Source organism: Hylaeus volcanicus, chromosome 1 (assembly GCF_026283585.1).
Source record: "Hylaeus volcanicus isolate JK05 chromosome 1, UHH_iyHylVolc1.0_haploid, whole genome shotgun sequence".
Classification (NCBI taxonomy): Eukaryota; Metazoa; Arthropoda; class Insecta; order Hymenoptera; family Colletidae; genus Hylaeus; species Hylaeus volcanicus.
In genome coordinates, this window is record NC_071976.1 from 29,047,769 (window position 1) to 29,072,100 (window position 24,332).

Below are 24,332 nucleotides of genomic sequence, written 5' to 3' on the forward strand. Positions count from 1 at the left end.
AAACTTATAATCTAAACACGTAAGGATAATAAATCAATACTCCAACTATTAGCGATAAAATTAAATGCATTTTATTGTCGTTTCTCAAGCATACTGTTTGAGAACAAAGTAAGACACGGCTGCTAAGGTAATCATAGATATTTTACAAATTTATGCTATTTACTTAATTCTAAATCGAGGTACAGCGGAAAGGGTTCGTCGACGCGGTGCAAATGATATTGTGCATAGTGCGAGGAATGGTGTCATAGGTCAATGAATGGAACTAACGATGTGCCATTCGCACATTTTAAGTACGTTTTTACAGTTTACATTTTAAGACGTATTGTATATTTCATATATTGAATCTTAAAGAAAATTTCGCGTTGAATCAATTCCATAAATTTGGATCTATGCGAGTGGTGAAAGTATTTTCGAACGGATATTAACGAGTGCTACGAAATTGTAGTTAATTAGATTTGTGTATATAGGCATTTATATTTGCATGTGTGTGCACGCCGGGAGGGTAAACCCTTTTCTGCTAAAAATTTATTTTTTCTCAGAAAATAAACTTTTATTAAAAGATAACTGATCAACAGACAGTAGAAACAGAGACATTTAAATAAATATTATAAAAATTGCTATTGTTAAATTTTAAATGTTCAACTGGTATTACGAATTTTCATGATATAAACTTAAATAAGGAAGTATATATTTAAAATGGTTGAAAGAAGAATGAATATTTTTTCATAAACGTAAACTCGGAAGAGCACCTTGGATAGGTTTTTTTTATTCTCTTATTGCCTAGTTTATCACTGATACGTATTTTATCTGATATTTTTTTCATTATATAGATGCATTTCGATCTTTTCCGATTTAGAAAACATATTTTAGACTTATTTATTCATGATTTGTCTTGATCAGTAAATTGTATTTTAAAGTCGCTAATTCCGCGTTTCATATTAGAAGGTATCAGTAATTACATTCAGGCATTACAAGGTTATACGTTTACGGAGTCAGACTTTGTGGCTGACGACGATGTAGAATGCCGTCTGAGGTAACCGGCAAATAGCTGCCTTGCCTGATTGAGCACTCGAATAACGTTGTGACGACGGACCATTTTATCGAAATGCATGGCCATTTCATTGTAATCCATTTGATTACGCATAACAAAGTCTCTATGTTGAAGTAAAAGAGTAATACACAGGAACATAAGGAATGGATTACCACCACCGAATTCGTTAGGCGGGGGTAGAGAACTTTCTCCTAGTTGATCTTCACTAGTACCCGCTGGAATAAGATTCATAAGTTCTGTAGCTTCTTCACAGTGTTCTTGCACTGGTTGTTTAGTTGGACTTTCGGGTATCGCCGCATTTTGATGCCAACTTTTCGCTTCTTCGCTATCCGATGCGGATTCAGATCTATATGATTTATTATTAGACCTATTAATGAACCTATTAATTTTATTTCAAACTACATAACTTTTGCAGGTTTAAAAAAAATAAATCTTACCTAGTTGTACGTTTTAGTAGTCTAATGGGGGTAACAGATTTGACGCCATTTTGATCTTCCAATATTTCACCATCATATTCGAGTTCTGCTTGCTCATCGGGAGTAGCTGGATGATTTTTCTGTTGTAGCGTATGTAGAGGATTTTCCCAAACAAACACATCTGCAGCTGGACTACATCTTGCTAATTCTGTATCTGTTTCGCTTTCGATTAGTTCACTTTCCCTTTTAGAAAGAACGCAATCGCATTGCTGATCGCTAGGAGGCGATGGTCCGAAGACTTGTCGGTCAAGTGATTCTAGCTCCAGTCTTAATTCTCTAGTCATTGAAGTGGTCATTGGAAAGAAATCTGTCGGATCGTCCGGAGAACTTGGTTCATCTCGTAACACTCTAATAACCCCGCTTTCGCTCAAAACTCGCCTGAAGATGAATTCATTTTGAATTAGAAATTTAGTTTCCCTAACTATGAAAGTTACAGAAATAGGAAAAGAACATATTCTTATAAACTAACCTCAATTCTGGTTCCGTATCGCTTGGTGTTACTTTACTGCGATTGAGACTCGTAAAATTGAGAAATTCATTTAGGTTTTTTACCATGCGAACGCACTTTTTTTCATTGTCGTTCTGTTCGTTAGATTTATATTGATCTTTATTAGGTAACGATAATCTGTCTTTCAATTCCAGTAAATTTACACGTTTAGATTTACCAGGCAGAGAACCTGTACTTAGGCACTTTTCCGTGGATTCTGTGTTTCTTCGATTCTTCGCTGTTGTTAGATCATTTTCTGGCTCAGAGAATGTTTCAAAAGGAGAGCTCGATCTGCAAATAGTAATTTTCATTTTATATTATCATTTCTGTTTTAATATTTCCATTGCGTCGAGAGGTACCTCTTAGAATCTCCATTAGTTTCTGCGGAAGATTGTACGGATGGTTCCTCGATATTTAAATTTTTTCTCTTCCCAGTGGCTGCAATACTAGCGGAAGAACTTTGTCGCCTAATAGCACAAACCTTCGTGTACGCATTTTCACGAATATGTTTTACGTTTGGGCTTGGAGGTGGCGAAGGTGGAGGAAAAGGTACCTCAGCGAGGCTAAGTTCTCCATTTGGTGGTGACGCTGGTAATGCGGCCCACAGAACTTCGAGCATCCTTAAAGCATCATCCAAAGCAAATTCTCGTTTCATTTCTAATAAAAGCCATCGATAACAAAACAACAGATCATCCGCTTGATGTGATTTTAGATAAGCGTAGAAATCAGGATCATAGTGCTGCAAACCTGGTAAAATATGTCATGAGTGTTGAATTACGCCGAAATTTTATAATAGATACGTTATTATAAATTCCACGATATTTAGTTATTCACATTTTATGTAATTATTCACTGCTCGATACGAGATGATAACGTATTGAAATGATTTTATTGCTGGCTAAAGTATTCAATACTCTGAAAGCTTAAATATATGATGTTTGAGAATATTTTCTAGAGAATCTGAATCACAATATTATTTATAAATAATGATTTCCCGACATTTAAAGCTATATTAGTCACGTACCTTCCGCTAGATGGGCAAATTTAGTAGTCATTGCTATCCCATCGAGCATAAAGTTATCCTTTAATCTTCTCATAAGTGCGCACAAGCATATGTACGCCTGCGCTTCATCCCTCATAATAACTAGAAGCGGCGAGGCTAGATCGCTCATACCCTGACAATAGCTGACACTAGGGTGATTCAGGGCATACGTTGTCAGTATATTAAACAAACTAGCTGTATTCTGATTATCATCGGAGCCTCCGTAAAACTTGTGATGCCTGTCCGTTCTCAAAACGTCTTTTCGCACCATGCCCGTTACATATCCCAGATCACCGACGTTCTGCCCCTTTTGTACAAGTGTTTTCCATCTTTCGCGAAGATTTTGATACTCCTGCGACTTCTTCTTCATGTAGTCCATCCTCTCGCGACCCGACATACCTTCAGGGTATACATTCAGAATGTGTTTCCAGACCACCTTACGCAAACTTGGCTCGATACCGCCAAAGTATATAACAGCCCTTAATTCCTTAGGGTGTATTACTTGTCCGATAGGATCCATAAATCGTCGGAACTCTGCGTCTGACAGTGGTAATCGTGGTGGTTGAGCGCTTTGTTGATGGGATGATTCCTCGCCCAAGTTACCCAGAGCACGCTGAACTATGCTAAGCGTCCTCTCCATCTGAAAAAACCACTCTAATTTATAACCTTTGTAAACTGTTTCAAGGTCGTGGGAATTGAAGTTGTTACACAGCTTGTGTAAATATTCCAATCTTGCGGCCACTAGCTCAAGTGTGTCTAAACTTTGTACTCGGTTCGGGAGAGTTTACAACGTTAGAGAAGGCGACGAAGAAGAGGAGCAGTTGCGTAATATGAGAGACGATTGCAAGTAAACCGAGAAAGTAACAGTACTCGCCTTATTCATGATGAGGCCAGGTAACTTGGACGTCCTGTACGGAAACCCGGTTTCTTGTCGCGTCGATACTTCCTGCGCATTCTGCTCCCAGTAACATTCACAGTCGCCGGTTTCTCCAAAAGGTTTCAGGTTGACCTGAAGGTACAGATACGGCTCGGAAGCGCTAGAACAACCCGTTTATCGGTCAATGCTCCAAAATCATGTTGTTCGTTATCGAGGTACTAGCATGCTTATCACCTTTCAATAGATAATATTCTCATTAAACATTTTTCTCAGTTGTTATTTTTAACTATCTACATCTTTACTTTCATTCGTTTCATGAAATATGTTAATATTCTCTTTCTATTTGCATTTAGTCTCTACATTCACGTACCTGTGGTTCATTTTAGGTACGAAGAATTGTCACAATTACTGCAAGGCAAATTTAGCCCAATTACAAATACTATTTAGTATATTCAGTTGTGTTTTTTTGTGTTTTCTTTGAAACGTGCTTTATGCAACAAATTAACATGTTTAGAGATTTGAACAAGCAAAAGAATAAGAAAAATTTGGGTCCTCTTCAAGTATTAAGTAACAATTTTTTGATAAGTAGAAATTGATAAGTAAAACATTTTTGTATACACTTATAGTATTTTATTTAATCATACTTCATTCCTATAATCTTTTATCACGTACATCTATCGTTTTCTATATTCTTTTTAATATTATATCTGAATATTGTTTTAGATTAATCTTATACATCATTTCTGAAGAGGACCAAGATGTATTGGTTGAAACGTAAAAGTAAATGTTTAGAGTGACTTTACCCGTCAATAATTTATCGAATGTTTACCTAATAAATGCTGCATCAAGGTCCCAGTCGGAAAGTAGAAATAAATATGTTTCCGATCCATAGTCGTCTATTGCCCGATACGAAACGGTAAATTCCCTGTGAACCATGGTATTAGATTAAGTTACATAAAACGTTTAGAGGATCGTTTATTTAAAAGAGATACCAATATTTTGAAATCAGACCATATTACTCTAAAACTAAACAAAGAATTGTGTAATTTAGATTATAATTTCTGTTGATAATTAAATAACGGACAGAGAATCATCGTCTATCTTTTAATCGATATTTAAAATTTGTATCTGGATACAAATTTTTTCCATCGTTGCATTACTCTTAAATACCGTTACAAACGAACTTGATATTTTGAATATATTTTAGTACAATAGAATCGCTCTCTGTCTTGGTTGTATCGCGTATTTTACTGCACGCTGAATATCCCATCGTTCGTTTCCAGTGGCAATATTATTGCACACCTATTAATAAACGTTTAAAGATAGACAGCGCTCGACGAAAACGTTTTCTTCGATTTTCGTTTGCGGAAGAAACATTTTCTTTGGCCACGAGTTTCGTCGCGTTCATGATCATCGCTTATTCGTTATTTTAATTTAGCTGAATGAAAAATTGAAAAAGTTTTACAGATAAATGGTAATCGCTACATTCCCGAATCAAACGAATACGAAGCGACGTTCGATGTTTGCTGATGTAGTACACGCACTCGAGGATCACTCAATTTTAATAAAGTTATTATCTCACCCCTTGATGTCGAATGCTTTGATAAGTATACTTTGAAGCACTTCGATAGATGTTATCTGCGGATCCACGCTGAACTTGCGATACTCGGGCTGATGTCTGGTCTCGCATTTCTACGCATAAATGAAGTTCGATGTTTTATTGACTACGCCGACTGAAGCACGTGAACTTCTTAACCAGAGATAAGCAAATTTGTTACCTGGATATGAATTTAGAATAACGCATAAATTATAAATAAACTGCGGATTTTACTTATTTATAATGTACAATAATATAGAAAACTTGAATAACGTATACATAATATATATTGAATATATTCTACAATTATTGTAACAACACTTTTATTTCATTTTGCACAGGTGCACATAAAATCTGATCTTAATAAGTATTTAATTGTATCAACGTCAAGAGCAAATCCTTGTCCGGTGTTTTCAATTGTTATTTATTACCTGAATTCAATTAAGCTTAACCTGGAAGCCCCTCCACAAGAATAAAATCGCCGTTGCGGAAGCCCGAAGATTGATGTAATATCATTGCATCTCTTTTATGTAACGTGACGATTCTATTGTAAAACGTGTTTATGTAATCGTAGACGCTTTCTTCTTTGATCCGTCGTACGAACTCCTGATTCGCTTTTTCGCATGGTTGGTCGAAGAACGACCAGCTGAATATTTTAATCGGACTGGAAAAACGACTTCCAAGCAAAACGAGCGGTAATCTGCGGTTCTTCGTGGGTCCTCGAGTTTCAGAGCGGGTTACAAGTAGCGCGATCGATGCAACCGAATTTTGCCCGCATGTTAAAGAGGCGTATACATCTTGAACAGCTAAATGCCAGTGTTTACGATTTTTTTTCTCGACTTATATATCAAATTTGTCAAATCATAATTTTGGTCATTTATGCATACGTGTAAGAGCAATTCGATAGCTCGTTTATTTGGAATACGCGATGAAGAGTGTTCAGTGATTGAAACAGTTTGGAAAACGTTGGTGTGTAGTGTGACCTATTTGGATATGCAGGATGATCCACTTTAATCTAGCAATGGATTCATTTTGGAAAGTATGTCGAAACTGAACGCATTAGAATCGAAAGAGGTCGATGGGGATTTTTCAAATTTCATTTTCAATAGTTTAGGTGTCGTCGAAGCCGTTTCAAAGTCGCTTAATGTACGACGACAAATTTATTTTTGATTCAGAAAAAATCCTCTTACGACCAACATTGTTTTCTTTTTTTATTTAAGGATGAGCAAATGCTCGCTCGCAATGCGGTGCACGTCGATGCAGCGGACATATTGAAATTCGCAGAGATTCGCCGGATGTAGAAATTCCACCCTTGAAACGGTTGAGGAATGAATACGGGCGCTAAAACTTTTTTAATTCTCTCTCTCTCTCTCTCTCTCTCTCTCTCTCTCTCTCTCTCTCTCTCTCTCTCTCTCTCTCTCTCGCATTCCGAGGAATTTCCAGCAACAACTCGAGAGCCGCGTCGTGCACGAATATTGCATTCAAACCGAAACGGCAAACTGAATCGATGAATGTTATACAACATGTTCGAACAGGGTGGTTTGCTGGGGCTTAACGATGGGACCAGAGAAACGATCCAACGCTTCATGATTTAGCAAAGGAAGTACATTAGCAATAAAAAAGGAACATTCGTAACAGATTGCGAAAAAAATATTGATTATGAATTTCTTTCAATGTACATATAAAGAGGGCTTGACGAAATTAGTACAAAATTAGCGGTTACTTGAATGAAAATAATTCTATAAAAATCAGCATTTCAAATATTTTATAAATTGAAAAGGAAACGATCAACGGTACATTAAAGGTTCAAGAAACTTTCGCACCTTAATGTAGGGCTACGTTACACATTGGATCGAGGTTGAACTACTGCATTGATTGCATAAACGCTCCTCTAATTATAATCGTTTTAACTTCTAATTAAAAGCATCGCTCCAGTTATATAATTATTCGAAACTTCTGCGAATTTACTAATTAACGATATTAATGTAGAATATCGTTTCGACGTTTAATTTTCTATAGATCATTTCAACGAATCACAACAATGTGAGTTAGCAATGATCCACTGAAAATAATTTTCTATTCGTTTATCTGATCGTGATAAGTACAGCTTCAAAATTACGAAATTCTTGACCATGTGAACGGTGGTTAAGGCTTAAGGTCTGATGCTCGAACTGAAAGTGATTCGACGCAAGATCAGATGAAATTCGACCTCTTAACGACGTTAATAAGCGTTAATACCCCTTAAACTCGTCACAGGTACGCAAACGTGATTTACCATGCAGATATGATGGTCGGATATCTGTTTGAAGTGTTTTGACGAATGTCAAATATAGATCCACGTGCGCGAAATACGTTCTGACTGTTTTTAATTAGACATTTTCATCGTTGCGCTGCAGGAATATTTGCAAAACGACGGGTGAAACGATGACGGCAACGTTCTAATTATTTTTACAGAACGTTGGTTTTTCCAATTACGAAATGCAATGAGTTTCTGTGCGATCCTTGCGATCCGAGAAAACTCGATCTAAAATGCGTTTTAAAAAGTTTAGTCGCATGAAACGTATTTTGAATAACAAAATCAAAGGAAAGAAATTCATTATCAAGAGAATTATTCTGTCTCGTGGAGTATGTCGATTTTAGCGTAGAGTGCGCTTCGAGCATTAGCGCTTCGAGCATTAGCGCATCGAAAATTCAAATTATAGTAACTACGTTAAAGTAATTAAAGTACTTTGAAAACCATTAAATATATCGAACTATACATATATCGGTGCACGTAAAAAGTTAAATTTTTTATTAATTAACTCGTTCTAGAACTATTTAAAATTTACTGTATGCAATCGAGATTAATACCAAGCGACTTTCTGTAGCTTCTACAGACATAGGGCACCTAGAATCCATAGCAATACTCCTCTATAGTATTAAAAAATCTTAAAATAATAAAACAGTAGAAAGTAAAATTCTCTTCCATGTAAACTTTAGCAAAGCACTTGAAATGAAAGCCTTAGCAACGTCCAAGTTTTACATAATTTCTCTAAGCTCGTGTGTTCGCGATGCTCGAACAATGTCAACCGCGATAAATATAAAAAAAAAACCATAACTTGAGACGATAAAGCGATCATACCTTTACTTTGACGCGCACGGCCTCTCTGGGACAGCCAAACATGTTTGACGTTGGTATGCGGAGTCTTTCATGCGCTGGCGAAGGCCGTTCGATAATTCAAGATAACTCGGAATCCCTTAAAAAGATCCGTACCTCTTCGAAGACGTTATCGTCGCGACGAACGAAACTCGACATTCTAACCTTTGACGCCGAACAGTTTCTGCTAGGTTAATTTGTTTCACGCGGCGGAAACGAATCAAGCTTGCGAGCTTTCGTTTCTCTCCGCGAGGAGCATTCTCTCTCTCGCCCAGGACACTGCACCGCTTTCTCAAAGGAATCGAAGATCCAGAACACGCACCAGTTGACACTTGGCCGTCAATTCTCGTTCACTATGACGAAACGATCGATCACTTTTAACGGCTGTCGTCGCTGCGAGACGTTTTAAAATGTTGCCAAACGATCGTTTCGCGCTTTCTTCGAAGTTTCACTGTATACATACACCGTCACCGCGACATCGTTTGCACCCCGAAATCTACTTTCGATCTTCGCGATCGTGCGTCCTTTTCTTTCACGATGACCACCGATATCGCTGGAGAGACAAAGGGAATAGCTACGAAAGTATAATAGGCGAAAAAAGGATAAACAGAATCGTCAGACAAGATTGGCGTCACCTTCTCGCGCAAGCAAACAGAGAAAGAGCGAGAATGAGAGAAGCGAGCGAGCTGAAGTGGGCCGTTATTGACGTTATCTCGCTGTCAGACGTATCGATTAATCTTGTATCGCGTGTACCAACATGGACGTTCGACGCTCGATATATCGAAACATTGTTCAAACTTTTTTAATATTATTTCGAATAACACGTTACTTTGTTTCATAATTATTTGAAGTAACGGTCGAAATAATTGTGAAATTGTTCACCAAAATCAGACGAGATGATGAAAGAGACGTTAAAGTAGTATTTTATACACGCTTCTATTTTATGAAATACTATGAAATTATATACTGTAAATTAAGATTAATTAACTAAGATACGGAGCCCTAGACTAGACTTAAATTGTTATTATTTCTTTTTTTACAACTCGCGCGTTTATGAAGAAATAAACAGAGTTTGGTCAGCGCCCTCAGCGGGAAAACGCCCAAGTTTGTCGAGAAGTAGTTTCTACTTTTTAACGCTAGATGACGCCACTGAATCAAATTTACCGACGGCAAGTCGGCATCGCATTATTTACGTTTCTTTGTATAAATACGTAATTTTCCTTCGTGTTAATCATTGCGCTCAATTACCAAATGCATTTGTGGTAACAATGCTTTGTTGAAATAGTTTATATTATTCTTTTTTAAAGGTGGCGTATTACCATCATTATAGAGCGCAGCAGGTAAAAAAGTCTGTAATTCAGTGGCGCCATCTAATGTGAAGAAATAGGAACTATTTTGTCGACAAACATAGGCGTTTTCCCGCCGAGGGCGCTGACCAAACTCCAAAAATTAGTTCTATCTGTTTACCGCTAGATGGCGAGAACGTGCAATTCAAATTCAATTCAATTTACAATTCAGTTTACAGTTTCTTACATTTCTCTCTTAATCTATATTTACATATGTTTTCCTTAATTTTAGTCCTATTTTATTTATAATACTGTATTTTTATGAATTTAATAAACGCATCTTAATGTCATCGTACACATAAATAATGTATACACTTAATATTTTCTCAACTTAATCCTGACCATTTTTAAACAATTTCATGCAGCCATTTGCCAAACAAACATCTTTCTGAAATTAAAATAAAAATCATCCAAGTATTTGCAATATTTCGGAGTAGTTTCGAATCAGTTCAATAATTTTGTAACGGTGCGCGAGACAATAGTCTCTTCCAAGGTAGATTTCTGTGCTCCTCGGTGCATCCTCTTTCCTTCGGATCGGCCCCGATCCGCTACATAATTTCATAACGGCCCACAAAATAGGAAGCCCTTTGAAAAATGCAAATCCCAGGCTCGGAGCACACTTTAGCAACTATATCTATCGAATCGCGGCGTATCGATTGCAATTTATTATATACCGTCGGCGAGACGCTGCGCTTGGCATGCGACGCCGATTTTCTCTTTTCACGGAATTGAATTGTTGGACTTTAGCGGATGTCATTTGTTAGCTGTGTTGCGCACGAGCAGGAACGCGAGCAAAAGTAGAATAAATTAAGCGTAATTGCAGAAATTCCCGCTGACTATTGCCAGACCGAAATACGTCTTCAGAAACAATATGTAACGTTTCTTCTGCCAGTGACTGGCAATTATGCGTTTCGCAAACGATTTGTTTCATTTATTTCACAGAAAATTAATGAAATATAGTTTTGAAGAAGAAGAATAAAATACGAACTAATCATTAATATCAGTGAAAATAAATTTTCCGTTAAATTTCAATGACGTTCCCTCTGTTGCCATAAACGTGCATTTATCAGTGACAAATAGCTTCGTATATTCAGCAAGGCGTCCACATATCATTAACTCCGGTGGACGGGCATTAAACTCGCAAATCTAACAGATTTGTATTCGCTTATGGTGTGCTCGCGTACGCGAGCAAACCAAGTGTCGCGGTACAAGGCGAAATAAACATAACTGATGCTATTGTTCGATGGGATTGTTCGTTGTCGCCAAAACGTATCCCAGAGGGAGAGGGAGAGAGTGAACAGGGAGAGACAGAGGCAGAGAGAAATGGAGCTGATCACATCGAACTGTCCATCTATAAATTACACGCGCTTCTCCGATGACGGCACGCAACTATGATCGCATATTAAAACGTTTGTTAAGATTCGGACAACGTGTTCAACTTCAGTTCACATTTTGCGATAAACATGTATTAACGTTAATACATAATTTATAATAGTTTCAAAAGTATCGTTAGCGTTGAAAATCCCGGAATAGCACGGGGAGGGGGGCGTATGGTTTTCAGATTCGATTAAAACACATCACCGCGTCTCTGACAATACGCAAAGACAAATAAAGAAATGAAACACCCGACGCGGTTGCCGGTGAAACTTTTATCATCGTGAAATTATTCAGTTCGCAGTTTTACCCCTGTAAAGTGGTCCCCGTTGACTCTAACGCATTTTTTCATTCTCTCCTACCCAAGCTTTCGGAACATTTTTTGAAGCCATTTTTTAGACGGGTCGCGTGTCCCCCGACGTCGAGCCCCCTAGACGCCAAAACGAGTTCCATGAATGGAACTCTCGACTTTCCGTCTGGAGAAAAGGGACGGGGAAAATAAAAATCTGTCGAGCCTAGGGAACGAGTCCCATCGCTGCTATCCATTTGGTTAAAAAGTTGTATTTGAAGAGCAGTGTTTTACATTTTTCCTCGCTATTTTTTCCATTTTATTGGGCGTTCCGTTGAACAAGTCCAAAGTTGAAGCTTCAACTTATCATCCTAAATACACCTGGCTAAGGACTATCGAACAAATTACATCAGTCTAATTTCTTCCATTCTTCCCATCTCCTTGTTGCCACTTGTTGTCTCATTCGAAAATAAACTCGGCCCTCCGTTTCCCGAAGCGTCAAGTAGTTCCATTCCTTCCACCTCTCTTTCGAAGCACCGTTAAGTAATTTACAATCTCGCACTTGTTTTTTCAGTGGCCAGCAATCCGTTAACTAACGATCTCACGGAAGAGACGATCTTTTTATGCAGACAAGTCAAATAAGCGGAGAACGAACTGTTTGCTCTGTGCGTCACCCTTTTTCCGCGATGGAGGTACGAGCGTGACGCGCGCGACGCCGACGTACCAGGACCCGGCAAACAAACCCGATAAATTAGCCATAGCGGGACAAAAACGTACGGATTCGTCGTCGTGACACAATGTACACGATGGCCGCAGCTGAGTGACACGTTATGTCGGTTCATTGATTTTCTCATACCCTTGCGTCTGCTCTCTTTTCGCTGATTACTCGACGGACCCAGGCCATCGCCATCCGCTGCGATATTACTGGGTAATTTTGCGGTTCACGTAATTTCCCTGAAAGGCCAATGAGATTTCGGGCCGTTGGACGTCGGCAACATTTACGCACCGGTCGACGGGTATACTTAATCGATTACGCAATTATTGTTAGACAATGTTCGACAACCAGGCGTACGTGTATTTATTTGCTCGTCCTAATTGGAAGTCTGCGTGCGCGACCTATCGCCAAAAACTGTTATCTTGGGGATATTTGCTGTTCGATACTTTTTATTTGCAATTCAACAATCCTGTCTGTTTACGCAGCCAGTGCAGGACAGCGTCAGACTTATTAGTAAAACAGGAATACGCGGAGGAAGAATGCACGTGATAATTTATTAAATTGTACGTACAGATTATTCCACTTTGAAAGTTTACACGAATTATAGAGATTCGCGGATGGTGTATTTCGTTTATGGGCTTACAGTGTTATTAAAATTCCATGCTAATGAATAACGGAGAGGGTAATTTCGTTTGATTTTAGTTATACCCCAGCAATCCAGATGTTTGTGTGCGTTGCATATTAGCACCGAAAGTAGAACACAGTTATTTATTCATTAATGAATCGCGGATCCATTAAAATTTAATTTTCTCTTATGAAATGTCAGTTCTATTGAAATTTAATATTCACCGCGACTGCATTGGAATTTAATATGCGACTATAACGTTACGCTATATTTAATTGTTTACTTATTGCTCCTCAATTAATATGTGTGATATATCTGACTTAAAAGAAAAATCAATTCGCTTAAAGGTTCGATAAAATGTAATCGAAATTTGAACAGTTTCTTTATAAAGAATTTCTGAAAATCATAAATAAGATTATGTTTGTGTCGCATCATCGAGCTCATCGTTGAATAACGTCGCGATACGTTCGCGATCCCTTGCACAAAGTTTCACTTGGAAAATTGAATTTACGAGAGGGTAAGTTTTCCTACGTGACGTTTGCATTACAATTTAGTGGAAGAAACATGTGGATCTACACGTTTAGCAAACTCGGTCGCGACGCTGGAACTCAGTGGAGAGCAGTTGTTTCTGTCAGTTGAAACTTGCGAAGGATTATGGTCTATATTATCGGACTTCGTGCCAGAAAATTTGCGGCGTTGTCCTGTTTAATGCTAATCCCTTCCTCGGACTGTTTAAATAATCATGGTCACTTAATTCTCTCTTGGAGTTCTAAACCAACATCGTCGATTCGTGAAGTGGACAAATTCGTTCAGATTATTTCGCCTTGGATGAAATTTTAGACAAATTGAAAAATAATTGTAATAGTAAGTGATAAGAAGCCTGTCGTGATCGTAGTATCTGTTATAAATTAATAAATGTTGTTCAATTAATACGCAGGTATCCATACAAATAACGATTGCTGATAACATGAAAATTATTTCGAAATATGAATTTCCATACAAATTGTTCTCGCGATACATGATTGTAAAGCTTTCTTTTATACATTTTCTATACGTTATTGTATGTGTGATTCAGATGCGATTGATTAGCCCTCCGAAAATTCAGTATTACGCTGTGATTTGATTAAAGTAATTTACAATGGGATCATCTAAACACGTTTAACGAGTCACTCAGAAAAATTGCTGCTGGTACGTGTGGTATATCGAATTCACGTTCTAATCTCCGCTTCGAAGCAGGTCATCAATTTCAATCGAGCTCTTCCCTGCGACTCAGCCTGAATTAGTGACCGTATTTTCCAGGCTTTTCTGTTTTTTTCCGAGATTCGTGAATTCCCGAACTCCTCTATTTTCGCTTCCCGGGAATCACTAATATGGTTCTCACGTTTACATCGTTATTTCATTTTATTACGAGAAGGTGGGTCTCATTAGTAGATTATACATTTAGATTATTTTGTCAAGATTAAGAGTTTGTTAGATCGATGAACATTTTGTTATTTAGAGATGGAAGTGGAAGAGATGGAATGTATTTATTTAGGGAAAAACTGTTTGTTTTACACGATTATGAGTTATGATGTATTATACTGCAGTAAGCAATATTGCGCCGTATTAAACTATGTTATGCTCTGTTATCTTTAAAATTACTTCTCCCACAGCCTCGCTACTATTTATTTTCCTCTGTTTTCGAACATTCTCGTTGCCCGAAACAATTTTCTCGTCAAAACGAGCTCCTTTACGTTCGAAATTCGTTTACTCGAGGAAGCTGGATGGAAATTTGTTAAAATATTTCGAGAATTGCCAGGCGCAATCGGCCCCGGGAAGCTCGAGTGTTGGATTTCCGTGTTTCTCATTGTTCGGCTACTTCGAGTTGATCCACGGAATACTGATGCCAGTAACGTATCGTGTAATTGGATGAAATCAACCCGTGCTTGAGCACCCGTGCCAGGCGTCTCTCGAAAGACAAAAGCGTGACCTATTTTCTAGGTTTTACAGACACCCTGCCACTCTTTCACCCTTACGGAAATAGCAATGCGTGGCTGTTTGTTGCACTCTCGAACCAACACGGCGATTCGTAACGCAACGCGTAAACACGGTTCGCGCGTCGAGTTTGTACAATGCATGAAAATTTCGTGGATCGTAAATGGAGTCAGATTATTAATTATAAAGGCGGTAAACCCGTCGGCTAATCCGGCTAGAGTTAATTCCGATGTTGGATAGTTGGGCGGAGTTGGTGCTTTAAAACGCCCGCTGATTTAGAAACGCGGATGAGTTGTTCTGACAAATTAATGTGTCTGATGGTATGAATCGTTTATGAACTCTATCGGGTACAAATGCTGGGTCAGGAGCTTCCCCTCATAATTTTAATCATTTACCACTTCGTTTCATTGTGTATTTATAAATCATGATACTAAAATAATATGTACATGTAGTTTATTCTGAGAATTTAAGCTGCATTTACAAAAATGAAATTAATTAAATTATTATTGTGTATGCATGCTCTACAAATCACTTAAGAATTAAGATCGCTTTCAATTTCCAACGAATCAAACGATCAGACGTCGAGGTACGCGTCGATACATTGCACACCCTTGCTTGCAGACACGCGATTAGTCGAAGTCAGCCAACATTTGTCCGTTTCGTGACAATATTACCCCAGTGACGACGCGTTATGGAGCGTCGACGAGCTTTATAATTAATCACCACTGATAGCGTGACCTCGAAAGTCTCGCATACGTATCTGTATACATATGTCGGCTAATGGAACGCACTTTCTCATTTGACAATCGGTTATGAGCTACTACGTGCGAATGAATTCTTAACAAAGTATTCATATCGCAAATTTGCACAAATGATAATAAACGTGGAATTCTCTGGAACAAAAATATTTTAATACAGGTATCTACATTTACCTACAAGCGATGTTTTCATTATTGTTAACACGTGGAATTAAATATAACACAGGATATTCAATAACATATTACATTTAAAACTTTTAACGAGACAAGCCTTGTATTATATTCAATTTTTGATATTGAAACAGGAGAGCAACTAATTTCATTGCTATATTTCATAAGCCGAACCTTGCTTTACGAATATACAATAATAAGTGTTTGTTAAATAGTACATTTTAGTGAACACACCTTTTGTTTTTTGAACCATCTGTATTTCCACTTTAACCGAAATAGATCCAGAAACATATTCCACCCAAAATTTCCACAGGAGTTTCTCACTCGAAATAACAAAGTTTTGCCAAAGTCAAGATTTTGTATTAGGGAAAATGACCACGAAAAGGGCGCCACGAAATGGGAAATTGGCATAATTTTCCGAGAGACCCTTCCACCAGGTGTCACGAAGTTTTATTCGTAAAGTTTCGTTGAAAATCGAGATTTAGTGTCAAGGGAATACGGTACTAAAAAAGGCGACACAAAGTTTCACGGTTTCCTGCATATGATGCAATTGCACCTTTTCTTATAAGAAACCGTACATTTCTTCATAAATAAATTCTGTCCTTTTGTCATTCGGCGTTCTTGCGAAAAAATTGGGTCACGGAAAGATAGACCTTTTTTTTTATAACATTCGATCTTTTCCACAACCATGGTCTTTTATTTAGAACTAAAGAAGAGATATGACGTGTCCCAGTTTCTGGAATCGCTATTTGTAAAAATGCATGCTGAAAGATTAAAGTACAAAGAATTTTATTTGGACTCGTACGGTTTATGATATGAATTAAAGATCGATATTCTATTCTCGAGAGGCAACGCGAAACTATAACCATGAACGTCTTGTCATTGTTAGTTTGAGACTTATTCAAATGGTTGCGACGAGACTACAGCAATTGGAGCGCGCAGATTTAACTCCTAACTGCGTGAAATCCAGAATCTTAATGAGCCCAGAATCTGTATTCCTTTCACTGGAGATTGTTTTGCATCTGTACAAAAGCATCGAATTCTTTTCTTGGAGTTGTTATAAAAGACGAACGACAATTGAAATAGAGAAATACGGAATAAAATGTGGACAAATTTCTAGGCTCGACGTCGTTACTACTTCTGTAACCGAAACATGGTTAAATTTAAATCTTATTCGTTTTACATTCGTATACCAAAAGTTACAATTTTTTTTTTTATGTAAATTATATAAATTACTTTGAATTATATTTGAATTCTTCGAATTTCCTTTTTCTTTAAAAAATACTTATTGTTGGAACGACAGGTTATTTTCCTCCCCGATATCCGTCCTTCATTGTCCGTTCGGAGTGTTGATACTTTTTTTCGATCAACGATGGCGCAGAAAATCTCGCGATACTCCATATTTCGCGTCAGTCAACGGTTTACAGTCTTCGTTAATATGTATTGCGTAACTCCGCATACATTATGAACGTGCTTCGACTAAAGCGCGGAATTTCGTTTCGTAGTGACAGACAGAAATGAATTATTAATAGACACGTAACTCCTCAAAAGAATGTTTAAGGAATGCGACAGGGGACGTGTCTGCGACGACTTGTTGCATAATATTTACTTACATTTCCCAAGTGCTTGCATTCATAAATCTGGCTGGAAATTTTGGGTTCCTGACACCACTTTCGTCACGAAACCATTTACGTTAATATGTTAGCTTTCTCTGAAGTAGAGGCATTGAAACGTTACGTAGAAGATGGAAGTCAGAAAAGGGGAAATTAAAAGAGGAAACGATGGTGGAAGAAAGAGAGGGGATAAAGAAGCGACCTCCTTAAGGAATAATGTGGAATATAGAGAAAACGGATTTTAGTAAGAAATTGTAACCACTTTATGCCCGAAAAGCGGAAATAAGTATTATTTATCTACGTTACTTTTCACTAACTCAGTAATTAGGATATACCATTAACGATAAAGCAGTACCTTCAACCATTGTTACATTTTCGGTCGAGTTTGTATCATAAAACTTAATATTGTATCAAAATAAATGACACGCGACTCCGTAGAAAAATCTTAAATGAAGATAAACGTGGCGCAAAAATGAACCCTCAGGATACGATTACTCGAGCATCAAGGCGTAGAAACAGAAAATACGACGAGAACATCGAGAGCCTCGTTACAACGATGCGATGGTCGGTTAAATGAATGGTTTAATCAGCATTCGGATATTGATTGGTAGCTGGAGGAGAAATGCAACGGAAAAAGTTCCCAGGAAAAGCGCTAAGCAAATTAATTCAGAATTAAGTTGTTGATTCTAACGAAATTTAATGATTTCTCAATGATACTGTTTGAGATAGATGTTCACCAACAATTTTCTATATAAACCCTTTGACTGTGGGATTACTAAAAATAATTTGTTCGATTCTAATGGTCCTTCTTTCTATTCATTTATATACAGCAATGCGAATCCTTACTCTAATTTGTTTATGTAACTGAAATGGAAATAAAATTTAAAACGAACACAATAGAAGCTTGCAAGGTAGGAAATATACAAATATACGTGTTGTTCCTATTTTGTTTTATACAATCGTATTACGTTTCACGTTGAACAAACATAAAGTTACCCGAATAACTATTTAATCGAATAAACGCATCGAGTGAATCGCAATTTAGAGTTTTTATTCGTTAAAATCTCTTTTAGCGCTTTCTTTTGACCGCCTCTGTTTCCGAGTTTCGACTGTTCGTGCAGCACGGGTTAGATTAATTAAATTTTACTCGCAGCCCACATGCTGCTTCGCGGTTCGTTAAACAAAAGAGACGTCGAAACGTTATTTACAAAGAACTCGTTGATGCCAAACGCGCAGACGAGGTTCTCGTGTAAATTACACTAAACCTTCGTAACGATCGAAAGCTGAACGCGTTCACGCGTTCTGAGCATATTGAGCGTACTGAACGTTTCACGCGTTCTGTAACCAAAGATAAAGAAAAACAAGGACCTGGCAATAGAAATGCGCGATCAACCCACTGAAACAAGGATGTTTTCGGTTTTCTCGAGGGAGGCGCGCCATTTCGGTGCATGAAATTCGGTCACGGGCATTGTGTCGAAGAAACCACGGCGAAGACGAGCGGAAAGGCAATCGTGATATTAAATAAACGACCATCGTTTTATTATACGACGCAAGGAAGTCAGATGAGGGAAGGGCGAGCAGGGGAAGATTGCTCGTTTCGCGTCTACATTGTCATCAGCTTCGTGTTCCATTTCATGGCCAGTGCACGAGGAAGACGACCAGCGGAACAGCTGAACAATAAGCACGAGTGACAGACGAAGACCTAGCGACTTATTAATCAACCTTTAGGGATCGTCCTCTGAAAGAACGAGACCCGGAGGGGGTTGGAGTAAGGGTAAAGGGTTCTCCGTAAGGCTGTCCAACTTTCTACGATATTTCTGTGGCTCATTAATGGCTTCTGGTCGGTGAAAAGGGAACGGGGTGCAAACGTATCCTTTATTTTTCATTTTCGATAAATTATTCGTTCCGAAAGTGACGATGAAATCTTCCTTTAGCGAAGCCACAAAGAAATAATTATCGACAATAGCTAAAGTAATTAATTGGGAGTGTAGATTGTTCTACTGTGAATATTATTTCGTCGAAACATTAACGTTTCACGAATTCTTATTTTGGTGCATCGAATTTAATTTTCTTAAATTCCATTGTTCCAACTATTCCTGAATCTAGTTTATTGTTAAAAGAGAATTTTAAATCGAATCTAATCCAATTTTTCTCACGTTCGTGTACCTCCTTGCTGCAAAAATGAACGCAACCGAGGCGAGGGTTCAGCGCTTGTCAATTTTGTTGGCGTTTAATTAGAAACTTTCGTGCGCAGTACCGACGATACTCGTACGAATAGTCCCTGACACGTTAATTCTAGGACCCTAGGATTATCTCGGATCTCGTTCGTTCGCGTGGTGTTTCATTGTTACCAACGTAGTCAGCCACGACTTCCAGTCGCTGTACGATGACTGAAACGGACGATAGAGACGTTTCGTGATAAAATTTTCAACGAAATTCGCTCCGATATCTCGTTGCGTTTTCTTCGTAACTGCATTCCACGTGGTTTCGCACCAATGCCGACGCGAATCGAAAATTCGTTTCGCGACACCGGATCCGATATTCGTTTGCAATAAATAAACTCGTGCCAAAGTAGATCGAGAACTAGGAATTTCATAATTCGCGAACCAAACGCTCGTTTTTCTACGAAAAATTTCATTCCTGTTTTGTCAAATTAAGTTTGTCTTCTATAGTTCTATACTAGAACTATAAATAATTATATAAATATACAGACACAGAATTAATATCTACACCTACTGTAATAATTAACTTTAAACAAGTACATCACATAAAAAGTTATAAAATAGGAAGGAATATTCGAATATAAGTTGAGAATTATACATGGGATTCAAATAATTTCTCGAGCGATCCCTTTGGATGTCCTCATTGTACCACCCACTGAATCGATGACCGTGCTACTTTCGCATTATAAAATTTTATTACGAATAAAATTTCCATCGTGTTCGATTATAACCAACGGTCGTACGGTAAATTGGCATGCCGTCTCGTTTCTTCTCGCATCGTCGGGTTGCCCGTTTTCGTACTACATCGACCGTGAAACGGCTCGTGAAATGGACGACGGGAACGTGTCAGAAGGGTGGATTTCACGGAATCTCATTACACTTTCTACTAACTTCGTTCTACCTCCTTCGACTCGCGCGTGGACAGTCGCCAACGAGCGTCGCGATGGTTATTCCAAAAAATTTCATCGGGGCTACGTGAGGCGAACATGGCAACCTAATCAGTCGATGTACCTTCCTTCGGTAATATGTTCTTTTGTGTCCGTGAAATGTTTTCCGCAAGAGAAATTTACAAATAACAATTTCTTTTTCTCATAATCTTAGAATCTTACAAATTTCGCAGTCGATTAGCTCGCTATACTCGCGCCGAAGTGCCACAGGACTTTAAAAATGCGGCAGTACGAAGGGAAAACGCAATATGGATCGTTCCATTTCCTATCCTCGGATGATCTAAGACTTATTTTTCGAACGTTACTCGATAAGTTCAAAGGAGGAGTCCCCGAAACGATTTTATGGCCGAGAAATCTGGGAACCTTTGCGGAGGAGCGAATTTCTGGCAGCGAGCCCCGACCGCTCCTGAGACTCCGTTAAACTCTTTCGTTCGTTTCACGACTCGTTTCACTCTTCGTAGTCATGACGGGGGTAAGTTGACAACGCGTGAAAAGGTCGATACGACGTACGACGGATGGCCCTCCGAGAATCGCGAAAGCAGATTACACTTTTGGGCCCGTTTGTCGCCCCAAATAGACTTCCTTTCAAAGTTTTCAGGACGATATTAGGATTTCTGGTCGAATCCGTTTGGAGAGGAGTGAAGTCGATGGTAAAGTAACATTCTAGAAAAAATCATTCGATCTATCATAATCCTTAATTAGTGTGAGCAGTACTTAATCTTACATTTTTAAGGCATTTTATTTAGTCTCTATTTAATCTAAAATTTTGTATCACTAATAAATGTAAAATTCATGCTTGTTAATAGCGCACCTATAAGTTTAGGAAGAGGCAAAATTTCCACATGCTTGTCTCGGCCATTTTGAAAGCAACGTCGTGCTTCGCAACACGAGGAATTAATTAAAACGTGGGGAACTTCTATATTCCAAATGACTCGGAGTTTCGAATGGTTGCAGCTTTGCTACAGTCAGTTGTATCATAGAGAACACGTCTTTACTCGCGGAGGAGAGAAACGACATTTAATAAGGATGCCATAAATTTCGATACAGTTTCCACCGGAGAAAATTATCGGGTAAGTGACATCGATATTGGCGAGACACCCATCAAACGAAGTTACGCGCGTCGAATGAAATTTTCCCTGTAAGACATTAACCCCTGAGAATGTAATCACGGCACTTTGTCAGTGAATTTTGTGAATTTTACTTCAACGAGTAACTCGGGAATTGTTTTCATATTATGCATCATTTAGTAACTAAGCTTCAAAGCTGACAGTTGTGGAATGGATGAACATCCTAATCAGATTCTAAATCAAAGGTTTGGGGAAGTAAATCGTTTTTACGTAATCAAAGTTTTATGCAATTCAAATTCAATTCAAATGCAAAAAGTAGCTATTTATATTTGTACAACGATGAATTAAACGAGTACGAAGTTTTCACTAGTTTGCTACTTCTTGATTTACCTTTTTTCACATGGTGTTACGTATTATGTTTCTTCCAGAATTTGTTTAACGTGAAATTGCAATGGCTCCCTTTTGTTTCGTTATTTTTTATTTTTGCTTCAGTTGGCGCACAATTAGTTTGCGATTTCAAACAAATTGAATGCTATCTCTGGATTGCAGAATACGTATCTCTGGCGCATGCAAATATGAAAATCGTACATTAAACGCGTACAGATAATATACACGTACACTTATGCAGGATGAAATATGAATATTATTATATGAATTTATAAAATAACTCTGCGTGCGTTTTGCACATGTTCTCTATAATAGGATTCGCCATAAATATATAAAATCCGTAGTTTAATTATTTAAACAGGAAAATACGTCTACGAACAAATTCATATTTTTGTATTCTTGGTGATTTTCTTGTTCGTTCTAAACATCGATACTGCGCAGTGCAAATTGAAGTAGATTATATAAACGATCAAACACACGACACGGTATTCACAGAGCCACGAATGAAGAAGGAAGGAAAGAAACGCTTGCCGGTGTTACGATTCCACTAAAGCCAGAAGAAAAGTGGCCCAAAAAGATTCATAATTTTCTGTACGGAGCGTAAACACCGGCGAGGGTGCAAAAAAGGTAGACATGTCACGGTAAAGAAAGCTGAAGGACGGAAGGAAGGAACGGGTCGTCGTGAAGTAACAGGAAGAGAAGAAATGAAAGCTGGGCGCGAAGGGCAAAAAAGAAGATATAAAAGAGGAGAAATAAGAGCATCAGGCCAGCCAGCTGGGGGCGCAGAAGACGGAAGGGATGCTCGAAAGAAGAACTTTAAGGGAAATGAAGAAAGACCAGTGGAGCATCCAGGGGGTTTCAAGTAACCATTCGAAATGTCCATATTTCGAATTAAACAGCCTATAGAAAAGCTCCTGGTAAATAAACTATTACGTAGAAATGTTATATAATTTTCTACAGACGTTCTCGTGTATTTTTAATATTTTTCCTCCACTTTTCTGTCTTCTACTCTCCTTTTACATAATACCAGGACATAAATTTCTCGGAATAGTACAATTTTACACCCGGAAGCAAAACGATCTTCCGTCCTCTCTCTGTTTTCCCTGCTAAAATTCCCCGAAGCTTTGAGAAGAATTGTGACTTATTCGTCTCTGTTAATTTCCAGTTGCACCCTTCTGCTAAGTGTCCGCATGCGTTGCTGAAGGGGACGACTCCCTCCAGGTCTGGAATCGTAGCTGCCAGAGTCTAGGCGCTCGTAGTCAGGCTCGCGTCCGAAATGAAACATTCGCGCAATATTTTAAAGGGCCCGTCTCGGATGAAGATCTTTCGAGAATTAATTAGAAGTCTCGGGCTCGTCTTGACTAAGAGGTTATGTACCGGCTATGAATTAAGTTTTATCCCCGTTTCTCGAGGCATACCGTTGCTTCCGCGACTAACAAATGAGGCTGCGAGTTTAAAAAATTGTTCCGCGCGAGATAAACGGACACGGTAAATTCCGGGATACGGCGAGGGGTGGAAGGGAGGGTAGAATTGGAACGGAGGGTCGGCGGGCGAAGGGAGGAAAACGACAATGTTCCAGCGACGAAGACGATTAATCAGAGTGGTAAACGCGACGTTGGCAGACGGAAATTAATTTGTATCCTCCTTCAGCAGAATTACGTTTCAATTGGACGTCACTTTTTATGAGGCTGGGTGAAGGAAAAAAATGGAATTAGCGGCGAGATGAAATTGGAAGCGGGGATCGTGAACCGTAACTGCTTGATCGTGCGATTAGAGACGCAATTATGGTTGATAGGATTGTTTGGGCAACAATTGGATGAAGGAAGTAACCGAGGAGCTGTGTCAGAGCTAGGATTAGATAGATTTGAAAATTTTCATCGCTACTTATCGTTGGTAGTAATTTTAGAATGCTGCTATGTTAACAGTGAAATATAAAATATTGCACACTGCACACATATACCACATGGTCCACGAATTCCATTGAGAATCCCTGATCCGCGCTACCTGTTCTCTCCGCGAGTAGACAATTCCGGTTCCGTTCTCCCAAAAGAAGAACACAACTCGAAAGGACGAAGAGTCAAGCTGGTCTGACTGATGCGTACGTAGCCTTCAGTTTTCGTCTCGCGTTTCCACGCAACAGGTTATTAATCGAACGATTAAGCGGTAGTTGTGGGATTG

The 24,332-nt window shown here is 38.4% G+C and overlaps 1 protein-coding gene across 3 annotated transcripts; it reads right to left on the minus strand.

Annotated features, from left to right (window-relative positions):
• Positions 1–48: 48 nt before the first annotated feature.
• Positions 49–9,333, minus strand: LOC128882414 (TBC1 domain family member 25). 3 transcript variants are annotated; one of them, XM_054134021.1, is made up of 11 exons: positions 8,652–9,333; positions 5,962–8,054; positions 5,516–5,625; positions 4,763–4,858; positions 4,304–4,341; positions 3,931–4,093; positions 3,039–3,696; positions 2,374–2,761; positions 1,997–2,305; positions 1,489–1,905; positions 49–1,418 (listed from the first exon to the last, which is right to left on the minus strand). In XM_054134021.1, exons 5-11 carry the CDS (start codon positions 4,312–4,314, stop codon positions 977–979), a joined length of 2,388 nt encoding a protein of 795 aa, XP_053989996.1. In that variant the 5' UTR covers positions 4,315–4,341; positions 4,763–4,858; positions 5,516–5,625; positions 5,962–8,054; positions 8,652–9,333; the 3' UTR covers positions 49–976. The 3 variants fall into 3 exon arrangements, with proteins under 3 accessions (XP_053989996.1, XP_053989988.1, XP_053989993.1); XM_054134013.1 differs by lacking the exons at positions 4,304–4,341; positions 5,962–8,054; XM_054134018.1 differs by lacking the exons at positions 4,304–4,341; positions 5,962–8,054 and having other exon boundaries at positions 49–1,397; positions 8,652–9,332.
• Between the last annotated feature and the right edge of the window lie 14,999 nt (positions 9,334–24,332).

Excerpts from the sequence above, each read along its gene's own strand:
- LOC128882414 (XM_054134013.1), bottom strand. The coding sequence starts at position 8,693 with ATGTTTGGCTGTCCCAGAGAGGCCGTGCGCGTCAAAGTAAAG. Across the intron at positions 5,626-8,651 it reads CCGTGCGCGTCAAAGTAAAG|AAATGCGAGACCAGACATCA; the intron begins GTATGATCGCTT and ends ATTTATGCGTAG. Across the intron at positions 1,419-1,488 it reads CTACTAAAACGTACAACTAG|GTCTAATAATAAATCATATA; the intron begins GTAAGATTTATT and ends GTTCATTAATAG.